General features: G+C 39.4%; 1 protein-coding gene across 1 annotated transcript in view; it reads left to right on the forward strand.

Moving 5' to 3' along the window:
- The window catches only part of LOC136863623 (KICSTOR complex protein SZT2), an 874,751-nt gene that overhangs the window by 542,590 nt on the left and 317,000 nt on the right, over window positions 1–15,161 (forward strand). Inside the window, 1 exon segment of the mRNA XM_068226020.1 lies at window positions 2,271–2,456. Coding sequence (XP_068082121.1) covers window positions 2,271–2,456 — 186 coding nt within the window.

A 15,161-nucleotide genomic window follows, 5' to 3' on the forward strand; every position in this document is an offset into this window, starting at 1 on the left:
TAGAGCAAAGCTCAAATTCGGAAAGCAAATAGCTCATTCGTTCCAATAAACCCTATTTAGAAGAACAGCAACCTTTTGCAAAAAACCATCTGGCTTTTCAGTAAAAACATGAAGTCCATTCTCCTGTACAGCCGTGAATCATGTAAAGTCAAGAAACAAATCACACTCAAACTCCAAGTGTTTGTGAATTACTGTCTGTAGCATATCATCGATAAAAGATGGCCTGAAGTGATCACAAGTGAAAACCTCTGGAAAGAAACCAACCGGAAACCCACTGATGTAGAAAAACATGACAGAGCAGTTGGAAAGTTGGTCTTGGAATGGAATCCAAAAGGAAAAAAGAAGTGTGGAAGACCTAGGAACACTTACAGGTGAACAGAAGGGAAGTGATTGGAATTGGTAAAATATGAGAGGAAGTAAAAGACCTGGCTGTGGAACGTACTGAATGGAGAGCTTTCCTGGATGCCCTTTGCTCCACAAGCAGAAATAGGACTTGGATTAGATAGATTAGATTGCCTTTCTTGTATATTTCTTTCCAGTACTTATGTATATATTGACCCATTGGGATCCTTTTCTCCTTCTCTGTTTGTCCTGAATTCATAGTCATTTAACCACATGTATGCATCTTCATCTTTTTGCTCTTTCCTTTTCTGTTTTTATTTACCTTTCTTCTTATCCTACTCTTCTCACATTAAGACTGAAGATCTATGAAAATGACCCCTCAGTAATTATTTAAGCTGGGAAGCAGAAACAAGCTTGTCAAGGGCTCAGAAGAAGTGGATGTAGGGGAACGGTGATTGATGAGGGAGAGCCAATCCATTGGCTGATGATAATGTAACATGAGGAGAATTGATTGTCCTTGTCCTTCTGTATTTTCATGTTTGTCCTCCTCTCCTCTTTCTTTTACTCCGTCCCGCACTGACCTATCATGTGTGCCCCTATTCATGAAGTTAATACCAAAGTTAGTTTCTAACTCTACATTACCAGCTTCCTCCTACTTGTACCAGTAATAATCATTATCACTACATTGCTAACTTCAGTGGCAAAGACAGTTAGTTCCTAATATATCATGGGTGATCCTGGTTGAGGTCTGTGGCATCTGAAGACATTTAAATACAACTACTTTGTGTCTTTGGCTCCCAGTGTGTTAAAGAACTCTAGTGGGGCAGTATTCTGACACTCTGATGTTCTTTAAAATCTATAGCAAGTGAAGGGATGTTAAATAAGAAACAATATTCTCACGACATTCTTGTCTTACCCCCTTCTCATGAAAATCATATCCAAAGTCTAAACTTCTTTAGCTCCTATACTGCAGAATTGGTCTGTGAAATAGAGTCTTTCTTGTAAACTGTACACAAACAAACAAACAAACAAACAAACAAACAAACAAACAAACAAACAAACCAACCTCACAGCGCTACTGCCCTGGTGGGCCTTTACCTGCGAAACAGCTGCTGCTCAGCCCAAAGACCTGGAGATTATTAGGTGACACATGGTCAGCACGACAAATCCCCTTGGTCGTTATGCTTGGAATTTTTGGCCAGGTTTGTTAACTCTAGTTGTTCATATTTGTGAACTCACTATTGTAGCTGTCCCATACATTAATTCAGATAAGCTATTTTGAACCATTGCCACGACCACCACCTTCTTATGGTTTACGAGTATAACATACCGAGTTGCTTAGAATGGTGAGCATGGAAGACTGCAACAGTTGCATTTTCCCTTGAAACACCACCACACAATTTGGAAATTTGAATCCCAGTACTGTTACCTAAGTGGGTGTGGGGTTTCTTTCTCTCCTTGGGTTTTTCATTTCTCACTCTAGAGAAAAGCCAGATAGCAACAACTTGACATCCTAGATCATAGAAATAAATAACCACATTTACAATATTGCCATGCTTTCGACAATACCCGTTTCTGCATGCACAAGCACGTGAAACTGGGCATCAAATATGACACGAGCTCATATAATGAACTGTCAACAAAAGAAATACAATATTCTACAGGAGAATTTTTATTCATTTTGTGCGCCGACCTGCTTTAAGTGTATAGTGTACCATACTACCTCTCATAGTTCCTGTTGTACCTGGAAGCTGTGAACTTCTAAATTGCCGTTTAATGTGTCATTTGTTTTGAATTCTTTACATTTTTACTGTCCTATGTGGTTGAACAAATAATTTTAAATATTCTAACCAAGAATCAGTGATTAGTTTCTATGCCATTTTCACATACATCTTCCACAGCCCTTTAATTTTGCAATTTTCTTACAGCACCAGATATGCAGGATTGTACCCGAACATCCATGATGTCCAATATGGATTCTGATAGCTTTAGTGAGATGCATGAAGAAGATGGATCAGAAGATATATCACCACTGTTTCTTCATCTGACATGTACATTGCGCTGCAAAGATAAAACTCGTAGCTGTCCAGTCCGTGTGTTGCCCACTTGTTTAGGTGAGTACTATGCTTCATACTGTTCATAGTTACATTCAATCGTTATAAAGTAACAAGGGTATCAATCTTAGGCCTCTTTCAGACAGCGCGGGTTTGACCCACTGCTGTGTTTAGTCGCAGGTTCGCCTAAACTAAAAACAGATTTTTCAAATAGAATACTTCGTATGATGCGGAGGTGAGAGTAACCATGCATGGGAGAAATGTTTGAGTGGGGGGTCCATAGTGAGACACTGTCCTGCGCTCGCGGTTAGTTTTTTATTGGACGTTAGTCTTTATGAACGTCATCACACACAGTAGGTCGATCGCATCCATGTCGTCAGTAGATCAGCGCCCACTATCGGAAGTGTTACTAAATTTGGTATATTACCGGGCGAGTTGGCCGTGCGTGTAGAGGCGCGCGGCTGTGAGCTTGCATCCGGGAGATCGTGGGTTCGAGCCCCACCGTCGGCAGCCCTGAAGATGGTTTTCTGTGGTTTCCCATTTTCACACCAGGCAAATGCTGGGGCTGTACCTTAACTAAGGCCACGGCCGCTTCCTTCCAACTCCTAGGCCTTTCCCATCCCATCGTCGCCATAAGACCTATCTGTGTCGGTGCGACGTAAAGCAAAAAAAATAAAAATGGTATATTTATTTATTTACTTATTCATTCATTCATTCATTCATTCATTCATTTATTTGGAGCCCTAAATAGACATTGAGAACTTGAGAACTTTGCTGTCGGAAGGATCAGTGGTGTGAGACCAATCTCTGGAAGAATACAAATCCAGGACGAACACAACAGAGACATGGCGACAGATTTACCGCAAAATCTCTAGTGATTTTGAGAATATGTCTGACAAGGAAGAAAAGTACTTGGTAAGTAGTGATAAATAATTTTATATACATTTCATTGTTTAAAAACCACTCACAATACTAGCAGGCAATTATAGACCACTTAACAAAATTGTTGGTATTTCACAGAAAACAACTTGACTTCTCTTCTATGTTTTAGTAAGTTGCCAGGTTAATAAGCCTTCTTCACTCACAAAATACGTATTGAGCAAACGTCTGCCTGATATCTTTTGCTTTCAAAGTTTCTCATTGCGTTTGAGAAAGCGTGATATCATTTAGAGAAAGTATCCTCAAAATTGTACCCGTCTCTTTCTCTAACAAAATTGTGAAGGACACAGCATGCCTCAACTATTTTTGTAGCCAAAGGTGCAGAGACATTGAGTGGTCAATGAAAAATCCTCACTTGTTTGACAAGATCCGAAACGTCCACTTCCCACATCTTCTTGCTCTAGTCAAACGATGATTGTACACTCATTTTTCAGTATCAAGCATTTTTCCTCCATATGGTTGAATGTTGTTAGGGTGTAGACCAAATGCTTCATCACACACTAGAACATAGGGAACGTTTTTACCCTGGTTGTGGGGTAACAGGTTTGGTTCAGGTAGCTTGACATTTCCACTTTTGATTGCTTTCCAAAGCGATTAATATGAAAATATTGTTGGATCACAATCTTTCCAATAAGATTCAATATCAACAAAAACTAACCAGTATTCACTCTCTGCAACTGCCATTAAAACTACAGAAAAATAATCTTTATAATTAAAATACAGTGAACAACTATTTTGCAGGTTAATCACTCAAATATATTTACCATCAGGACTACCAGCGCAATGCGGGAAGTTTGTTTTATTTTCATAATCATTGGCACGCAGTCTTCTGTAAACTCTCATTGGAAGGGTCTGGAATGCATTCCTTTCATACTACTGTCCATGTGCTTGTACAAATGCAATTTACTATTTCAGATATAGTACTGATGCTCAATTTGTAGGAATAATGCAAAGCTGTAAAAGTATTTCCACTGGCCAGGTATCTGGAGAGAGATAAAAAAAAGACTCCTTTAGAATGTATGGAAGGGGTGATAAACATAGACCCCTAGTGTTTTCATTAGTTTACTTAGTTTTTAATTTAACACAGGCAGTACTCAAGAAAATAATACTTTTGTTAAAGTTAATGCAAAAATGTTCAATAGACAATCAGAAAGTCTCTAGCCAAAAATCTAACCTTTTCTATTTCCAGTATTTTCAAGTAAACTCGTAATAAGAAAGTGGAAAAACATCAAGGATCATTGGAAGAAATCTTGTCAATAAATTCAAAGAGCAAGGGAATAGTGGTCCTGGAGCGAAGACAGCAATGTAAATATGTCTACCATGAACAACTCTCCTTCCTGAAGAACATGATAAACATGAGTGACACCGAGTCTAGTTTTGATGATTCAGAAACTCCAAATAAAGCTGTGGCTGTTAAAGAAATTATTGAGGATAGCGGAGAAGCTGTTGTTCAGGTTACTTGCGGGCCTGCTCACAAGAGAAAGAAAATTGACAATGAGAGTCAAATCCTTGAGGCTTTATCCAGCGAAGACTGTCATTTGTATTTTTTTAAGGGCCTACTTCCTTTACTTTTGGAACTTATTAATGTTGAAACTTTACAGTTTAAGACAAGGACCATCAGCCTCGTAAAAAGTATTAAAAGATATCGGATTGTTCAGCACCAGCTAATATCTCACAAGCTGACTCATAGCTACATTCCAACCCATGCCCACTACAGCAACTTTGGGCAAAGCTCCGCACAGCATTTCTCAAACTGGGGGCCTCACATACACAAAACTCTGCCCATACACTATCACTGGCACCCATTGAAGTTTCAGGAGACATTTACCTTTTTGATTTTGATTTTGATTTTGGTAGCCATGATTAATTAGTATCGGTATTGTTGGAAGTTCTTTCAATGCTCTTATCGTATAGAAGAAATAATTCAATAAAATAAATTGAATGAAATATCATTGTATTTCTTTCCACTCTGGGGTATTCCCTTTAGAGTTAGTCATTATTAGTCGAAGTAAGAACTCATCTCTTTTCACTATCAATTATTTCCAAGTTGGAAATGATACACCACAGCAATAGTTTCATTGCACTTATAAATGCTACTTTGTCACTGATCTTCTTTGTGCTACTGCAAGATTTTAGAAAACATGAAGAAAGTTGATGATGCTTGTTGTTTAAAGGGGCCTGACGTCTAAGGTCACCAGCCCCTGAAGAAAGTTGATTACCACTGTACAATTTTAGGAGATAAATAATTGCACATGCTTGATAGTGACAGCAAGGCATTTAGCAGGTTGTATGGAATCCCTCGTTTTGGTGTTTTCCCGAAGGAGATGGTTGTGTAACTTACGCATGAGTTCATTCAAGGAGGGTATCGACGTCCAAAAGTAGTTAAAAAATCTTGCCATTGTCCATTCTCAGGTCATGAAACAGTGTGGCAAATGCTCCCACCTGACTTTTGTCCTATCACTGGGTGCTCCGACTTTCTCCAGGTTCGTTTCCTTTTTCTTAAGTGTAGAAGTTAGAGTAAATGAAGACGATCATCCATATTTATCACCTGCTCCGATAAGTGAATTGAAAAGGATCTGCTGAAAAGCACAGGGAGTTTTGCGCAGCTCTAATTTACATGCTGTTTGTGAAAGATTCGGTGGAAGCGGGTGCACCCACACCATCTGAAAGAAGCCTAATGGGACTTAATGGATACCATGTCGTAAGTATAACAAGTTTCTTCAATAGGAAACTATAGGTTTAGGCACATGCAAAGGGTAAAAGTGGATTGTATGATCTGTTTGAAATGTTAATTATATTTCTCCAGCAAATTGTGTTCTAGAATACAAGGGATATTTCTTGATAGAGCAATGTATGTCTCATTAATTCTATAAACTGTGACATTTTTGTTGAAATATTTTCAGATTGTTAATACTCTTAAGTGATTCCTGTAATTTGTGGTTTAAAAACTAAATATATGCTGCAGTGCCATTAAGACATATCTTATAATTTCAAATTTTATAATTTTATATGGGTACACTAGAAATCTTTCTGAAAATGGGTGTAAACTTATTTTAGTCAAGTTGAAATGAATGTTTGACTCCCTAAGGTAGTGTTTATGGGTGTTTACTACACTAAAATCATTAGTTGTATTGTCCTGGATGTCATATTATTTCAGTAACTCTGCCACAGATTATTATTAACACATTAAACACTGCCATATTCAACATTTTAAACATTTTTAATTGCTGTATAGTGAGAATTTTAGCCATGTTTTGAGGCTTTGTAACTTCCACAATTATGAGCTACATGAATCCAAAACTATGATCATCTGTATCAACACTACACAGATTTTGTTTAAAAATTCTGATATTAAAATACGACATATTTATATTGTTTTTGTGCTTTTTAATTTTTAAATTTATTTCAACTGATGTGTGATTAAATTTCTTTCAGATTAACATCTAACATCCTTCTTACTTAGTATTTATGTGCTAACGAAAATGACAAATGTGATCGGTAAAGGTAATATATTTTCTACTACCCAGTTAACAACAACAGCAACAACATGACCTTTTCTTAATAAATTGGCGCACAGTTCACAAACCAATGTTGTAATGGAATTATGTTTGTTTCTGGATTTCCTGAGTACATTTTATTTACAGCATACCCAGATTTGGTGTTTGTAGAAAATTTGATCCTGTATTGGTGTGGTTTCTTTTTTTCATATTCACACACAAAATTATATTCTGCTCTGAAATGGACACACGCTTTCATCAGTTGTCAAGTTGCATTCTGGGTGGAATAAAGTGAGGCATTTTTGCAACTAATACATCATAAAATGGGCATATGTTGTGCAAGGGATCATGGCCATGATGATTCAGGGTATAAAAGTGTTTACATGCAACATATTTAGAATCTGAAAGAATTGGATTTTGCTCTGTAACTTCCTAGTAAGCGAGATTAGGATTACAGAATGGTTACTCCAGTAATCACTAAGTATCAATCATTTCACAAACCACATATGAAGCACTATACCAAAAAATTAATAAGAGTTCAGATAATTTCACTGTGATTAATACTTTATTAACGGTAATACCATTTTACATAACAGTAGAGAAGAATAAACAAAACAAAACACACTAAAAAGAAAGTTCAATGGAGTATAAGTAGAAAAATATGTACAGATATATACTGTACCAGGAAAAGTTCGGGGTGTAGGGCATGAGAAGGATCTCAGGTAGTGGAAGTTGATTTTCGAGCCGGTACAGAGCAGGATAGAATCGCAGGGCGAATAATAGATGGTTATACCTATTCCAAACAATTTATTAATAATGTTAAATGATTCATCACCCTGCAATATCAATATAGGACTCAGATATTTTGTTGAAATCAAAAATGTTAACGTAAATCTTCTTGAATTCAGTTCGTGAAAATAAATAAATCTCACAGATCCTATAGTCTTTTGTGAAAACACGAAGTGTCAGTTCTTCACCTAAAGTCTTTCTAAGTATTAATTCATGAAATGAACACACACTTATAATTGAAAGTTGAAATAAGAATTTGAATTTCTGTTGAAAGTTTCTCAGTTTGTTAGCCTTGAAATATAGAACACTTGAAAATCCTAGAGTTTTTCTATGTAAAATAAATTTATCATTTAAAGATGAATTTTGAGAAATGATGAAAAACTACAAAATATCGTCACACGCAGCACTGAGTAAACCACTGTTCAAGATTGATAAGAAAAAGTCAATCAATTTGTGACTACTCACTTAATAAAGAAAATTTGGCTTACAAATATTGATGGGAATCTGGAACATTCCGCGGGGTGCGGACGAAGACTCGAACTCGATGTTCCACGAAGAAACCACGTTGACGTCCCTCGATGGGTACAATAGATGAGATGATGTTGAAGGTAGCTGGATCTTGTAGAATTTCATCAAGATTTCCGCTGCTCGTGTAGGTGATTTTAGCACACGGGACATTCATTTAGTGCAAGTAGTATTTACAGATGCTATCATTCACTGTTAAACACATTTCAGTTCGTATGTTAATTTTATGACGTCAAATGAATGATTACAGTCCTTGCTGCGTAAAACACTATTTTAAATCGTCACTGAGAACGTCCATAAATACACAGTTCAAACACTTGAAAAAGTTACGTGTAATGTTTCTCATTACCGTCTCTGACCACAGTCTTTGAATCGTTATCCTAGCAGATAACACTGATTTTCTGGTGGTGATAAAATTATATTACTTTAGAAAAAGTTCTTAATATTCACCAAGTTTATCACTGTAGTAAGTCATGTCCTAATATGACACGTAAATAAAGAGACACAGTTCAAGGATGTACTGTGTTAGAAAAAAAATGAATTCTAGAGTAGTTAGAGTTATTGTACACGACAGTTTCTGTATATTGTGGTAATTTAATATTATGTGAAATTAATTAAGTCCACACGTCGTGTTCTAGTTTGTGAATGTCCAATATTTAACTTCGTACTTCAATAATTTCACACGTGTTATACTCCGAAATATCTGTGAAGTATATCGTAGTCGCGGCACGATAAACTAATTACGGTGCGACGTCTTTTACATGTGCAACGGCGATTGATTATCCCATAATTTCGTCTCCACAAAACGCGACAGAAAGTACTGACTTCGAGACTGCACGGACATACTGTACGAGGGTCAGTCTCCCCTCTGTCTCACTCACACACACATATTGCACTGCTAGACTGTACTGCTGAACTGAACTGCTTGTTAGCCTTGACCTAGTGGCATATATATCTGCGCCAGGAGGGGTGGTATTCTAAGTCATGTGACCGAGAGTGCTCGATCTTCTCAAACTTTATATTGTTATAACTCAGAAACTATTGGACAAATTGCTTTGAAATTTACAGGATTTTACTTTTACGATGTCTGCTACAATTTAGCGTTGGTCCTGTTCAAATTGGTTGAGGCGTTAAAAAGTTCACGAGAGAAAAATTCTTTCGAGAAATATCTCTAGGGGAGGCAAGTTTCAAGCGGTAGGTGACGTCACTTGGCCTTGCCTGGTCGCTCGTGGAGTCTGGTACGTACTGGAATGTTCCTTTGCTCAGCTGATCACATGGCGGACGGAAATTGTATGCTGAAATAAAGTTTTTCAATTGATATGTGCCAGGACATAGGCCTTCCCGGTACAATACACAGGTTATATTACAAGTAATCACAGGAAAGTAATAGTCAAATTTGGAGATTATGTAAGTGATTTCTCAATTTTGACAATGAGCAGTTAAATATATCAATATCCAGTTTGTTTAGAGATCTTGACATTCGTTCAATTGGCCCATTGATTGCGTAGTTAGTTTTATGCCAATTTGTAGACAATGTATTCTTGAACCTTGTGCGTCTGTCTGGTACATGTACATTAATTTTTGCAAGGAATTGTGGACAATTCACCAAGGAATGAAGCAATTTAAAAATGAAGAGTGTATCCAATAATTCATGGCGTTGTAACAGGCTATGCAGATTTAAGGACTGTTGTAAGGATGTATAATCAACATTATCATATGAGAATCCTGCTCTAAATGAATATAAACGAAGAAATTTATGTTGTACTGAATCTAATCTATGGATAGAGGTCTGATGAGAAGGGTTCCAAACAGGTGTACAGTATTCTAGTATAGGGCGTACCATAGACACATACAGCAATCGATAGGTAGCTACGTTTGAAAATTCTCTAGAATATCTAGTATTGCAACCCAATCTTTGAAATGCTTTCTTACAAATATTTTCAATATGTTCATTAAACGATAGGTTATAACTGAATAAAACACCAAGGTCCAATTACCCAGATAAAACTCGTCTTTAGTGTTCCAGCTCAATGCTTATCTGTAAAACTTGCAGCAGCATGCCTATTAGTTTCAGTTTTTAATAAAAAGAAAGATATCTGCACCAAAATGTGCAAAAAAGCAATCAAACACAGAATTCTTACCGTTTTATATTAACATTTGAACCACTATGCCCTTGAAAAATGGGAAAAGATTGCTATCTTCCTCCATCCATTTGTAAGAAAGTATAAATTGCTGCCTCGGAGGAAGAGATGAGCCGATGAGCTACAACCTCTAAACTAATTTTCATCATCCTTATTACCTGAAAAATGACCATTATACCAAATATACGGAAACTAAGAGTTGGAATACAGTAACAAGGTAGCTGAAGTACAAGATGTACTCCAGTGATAGAATTTTGTATATATTTTTATATTATCATCGAAACTGGTAATGTATCCTTCCATGAATTATTAACCACCACCACCACCACCACCATCATCATCATCATCATCATCATCATCATCATCATCATCATCATCATCATTGTTGCAGTCATGATTTTCAGATCCTGAATGACAGTTCATCAGGGTTTCTAGCTTGCTTTCAGCAAGGGGAGGAAGATACCCTTACGGAATTGTGGGAAGATGTGGGAAAACTAAGTGTGCAGAACATGTGCTTGGTACTGTTCAAAACAGCCATTCGTATTCTGTCCAGCAATGGTCAGCGGTCCCATTCAGTAGCAGTGTAAGGATCTGTAGTGTTATCATTCATGTTTAAAAGAAGAGACGCTCAACTATTTCGTTATTCATTAAGAAAATCGAGCTCGAGTACATGTGCTCAGGTACCATGTTCAATGTCTTAAATGCCATAGTTATTTATTCTGTATTTGGATAAAGAATTTGTAAGTTGAAGCCACATTAGAACATTGAGATCTAACTGCGATTACAGACTGCTCTGATAGTTAGCTATTAACAACACAGTATGGAAAATTGATGAAGATTTTCCAAAAAGACCCACATATTAATATATTTAAAATGAGAGCTATTTAACTAGGAATGAGGTCAGTGACCACAAGAACGAAGAGGAGAAGACACCTACTTCTGTAAAATGGAAATGTAATGGGATTGTAGGATCGAGTTACCAAATAGACTTCCCGATTATATTCTACAGCTTGAACTTTTAATGGCTACTGTCATGGGGGATCAATGAAAGGGTAGAATGCTGGCGAGAGATGACAGTATCGGCGCAGCAGTGGCCTGTGTACCGGGCCAAGAGCGAGCTATACAATACTCCCCTCAACGAATTGCTGAGGTTCGCAATAAGGAAGCTCCTTAGAAAATGCTGGAAGCTGGCTAACAATGAAGAAGGCATCCAGAATGATCTGGAAGTGGAAACTTTTGAGAATCTTCTGCTGGCCTATGCAAAGAACAAAGTCAGGTCAGCGAGAGTTGGTCAGTCTTAGCTAGTTAAGAGACAGGCATGAGGCAGTGATGAGTCATTTGGGTGTGTGTCACAGAGTAGTAGGATGGTGTTAATTACGTAAAGTGTGGGGAATTGTGAAGATAACTGCTTTTGAGACAACACTATACTGTGAGAAGCTGTGTTAGAGAGCAGGGTTTCGATGCACCAGAGGGCTGTGTGTTCGACTAAGTTTGTGTTTACAACTGGGAAATGGAAAACTCGGAACACTAGTGAAATTGTAAATAACTGTAAATAGTGTTGTAATAACTTTAGTAAAAGCACACTACCGGGCGAGTTGGCCGTGCGCGTAGAGGCGCGCGGCTGTGAGCTTGCATCCGGGAGATAGTAGGTTCGAATCCCACTATCGGCAGCCCTGAAAATGGTTTTCCGTGGTTTCCCATTTTCACACCAGGCAAATGCTGGGGCTGTACCTTAATTAAGGCCACGGCCGCTTCCTTCCAACTCCTAGGCCTTTCCTATCCCATCGTCGCCATAAGACCTATCTGTGTCGGGGCGACGTAAAGCCCCTAGCAAAAAAAAAAAAAAAGCGCACTACCTCTCTGAATAGTGATTTACCGAGCTCGATAGCTGCAGTCGCTTAAGTGCGGCCAGTATCCAGTATTCGGGAGATAGTAGGTTTGAACCCCACTGTCGGCAGCCCTGAAAATGGTCTTCCGTGGTTTCCCATTTTCACACCAGGCAAATGCTGGGGCTGTATCTTAATTAAGACCACGGCCGCTTTCTTCCCACTCCTAGCCCTTTCCTGTCCCATCGTCGCCGTAAGACCTATCTGTGTCGGTGCGACGTAAAAAACAACTAGCAAAAAAAAAAAAAAAAAAAAAAAGAATAGTGATTTTAGTTTTAAGGACCCCATCAACTTGCCATAATACACTCATGTTCATAAAAACCAGAACACCTTGAAAGACTAGAGATAGGAAGTTCATATTCACAGGACATGTTCATTAGTATGTTCTGCAGAAACGATTAGCATTTCAGTCATCTAGGTTCAGCTTGTGTCCTGTTGCCTAGTAGGCTCTGGGTCCTCAATGGGCACCGATAACTTGTTCCATGCGTGATGGCATTGACGAGTATAAGGTGTGAATGGCATCCTGAGGTATAGCCATTCATGCTGCATTCACCTGTGTCCACAGTTCATCTTTGGTTGTTAGCATTGGGTCACAGCGCCGCACCCGTCTTACCATATCCCACACATTTTCGATTGGCAATAAGTCTGGTGATCGAGCGGGTCAAGGCAACAGTCTGACATCCTGTGACAATAAGAAGACACATGTTCATGTAGCAACATGTCGCGCAATGTCCTGCTGAAATATGGCGTTTGGTGTGACGAGCTGAAAGGGTATGGCTACGGGTTGCAGGATGTTATTCACATAGGTCAAAACTGGTCACAGTGCCCTGGACGCGCACCAGCTATGATTTGTAGTTGTACCCAACAGCACCCCACACCATAAGGCCTGGAGTTGGTGCTGTATGTCTTGTGCGAATGCAGTCAGTGTGATGCCTCTCCCCATGTCTGCGACGAACCAAAATGCGGCCATCATTTTCAAACAAACAGAACCTGGATTCACCCGAAAACACTATCTACTGCCATTTCTTTCCCCAGTGATGTCGTTCCATACACCATTGCAGTCTAGCATGTTTATGCACATTAGTCAAAAGTAGATGGAGGATTGGACGACACGCCAGTAATCCTGACCGTAATAAACAGCGACGGACTGTCACTCCGGATAGTGTACGATGTGTTAGACTGTTGTGCCAGAGCTGAAGAGGACGCAGATGTGTCCTGCAATGCCATTCGGATGAGTTGTTGTTCTTCTCGAGAGGTGGTCTGGGTGGTGCGACTAGACCCATCTCGTGTTCTATGGCCTTCTGTGAACCATTCTATACACACCCGTTGCACTGCCGACACACTTTGTCCCACACGAGCAGAAATTTCCAGGTTGGATACATCACGTTCTCTCATGCCAATAATGCGCCCTCTTTCAAACTCACTCATTTGATGGTACGGTTCTCGCATATATCTGCGAGGCATCCTGCACCTCTGCTCGAGTCATACTGATCCATTAACTTTGGTTTATAGCGACACAGAGAGCTGCACTATCAAAGGGTAGGAAGCACCTTGAACCTGAAGGCCGCCATGGTTCAGATGCCGATCATTTCTTCAGCACATACTAATGCACATGTTCTGTGAATATGAACTTCCTATCTCTAGTCTTTCAAGCTGTTCTGGTTTTTATGAACATGAGTGTAGTTTTAAATTTTATATCATGTACTGTGGGTAAATGTTACAATATTAGAGTGCCCTAAATGCAGTAAAGGAGCAAATTGGAGTTGGCTATGACTACTCTGCATATAATTTCAGCTTGGATAGTTGTGTCATGGCAATAGATTACCATTGCTTGCACTGTGGGTTTGTGTAGCCGCATCTTACTTTGTGAACCATGAGTGGTCTAGAGCAAGGTTCTCATAGCTCAGAGTCTGGATACAATTTACAATGTGATAGAACCAGGATGTGAGTGGAAGATGCCCCCCCCCCCCCCCCCCCTTCCCCGGTTATGCATCATTCTTATAATTTTGAAGTATATTATAGTGTAATAGATTATAGCGTCCGCCGTGCCAACTTGCTACGAGCTGGTGACGTCACTGTATCTGTCCAACCGATTTCTCTTCGATAGCACCAATCACAAGCAAGGCTTAGGTGTTAGACCGGCCCCTTCTCACTTCCGCCCATAGTAGCACGGCATAGTACTATGGAAACTACAAGACAATTAACCTGGAGTCTTCCATCTCACGAAGTTCCTGGATGCATCCAGCATCCGGAATGTTCCGGAATGACTGGTGCAAGTATATAAGACAGGAGTAACTTGCCTGAGTTGTTGTTGGTGTAGTTCAGTCATGAGCTCTGTCATTGAGTGACTACCAGTGTTGTGAACTGCCGTGACTGTCGGACTAGCGTGCTACTGCTGAAACATGGCATCTCCATCAGGGTACTCTAGGGTCAGAAAGTGATGCAGATGGTCTGAAAGAATGTCCACGTAACGTGCACCTGTCAGCGCTTCCTGCAGCCAGACAATGGGGCCTGATTGTGACCATAAGAATGCTTTTTAATTTCGTGTGGCTATTTCTAGCCGAGTGCAGCCCTTGTAAGGCAGACCCTCCGATGAGGGATAAGAATGCTGCTCATACCAGAACTGAGCCACCTCCCACCTGGACACAACCTTGTTGACACGAAGGATCCATAGCTTCATGGGGCGTACGCCACACCCTCACACACCCATCAGCTCGATACACCCAGAAATGTGACTCATCGCACCATACCACACGCCGCGCATATTGAAAATCTCATACTGACAGCGTTTATGTGGTCTGAAACCACATTGGTTTTAATCCAACTTCCTCTCAACAACTGATCACACCCTCCCTTCTAAGATGCCAGTGAATACTTTGCCTGGTACACTATTCAACGAGATACCTCGATAGTTGTTGCAGTCCTTCCTGTTCCCTTGCTTATAGATAGGTGCAATTACTACTTTTGTCCAATCTAAAGGTACCGTAC

The sequence above is a fragment of the Anabrus simplex genome, chromosome 2, assembly GCF_040414725.1.
Source record: "Anabrus simplex isolate iqAnaSimp1 chromosome 2, ASM4041472v1, whole genome shotgun sequence".
NCBI classification, from domain to species: domain Eukaryota; kingdom Metazoa; phylum Arthropoda; class Insecta; order Orthoptera; family Tettigoniidae; genus Anabrus; species Anabrus simplex.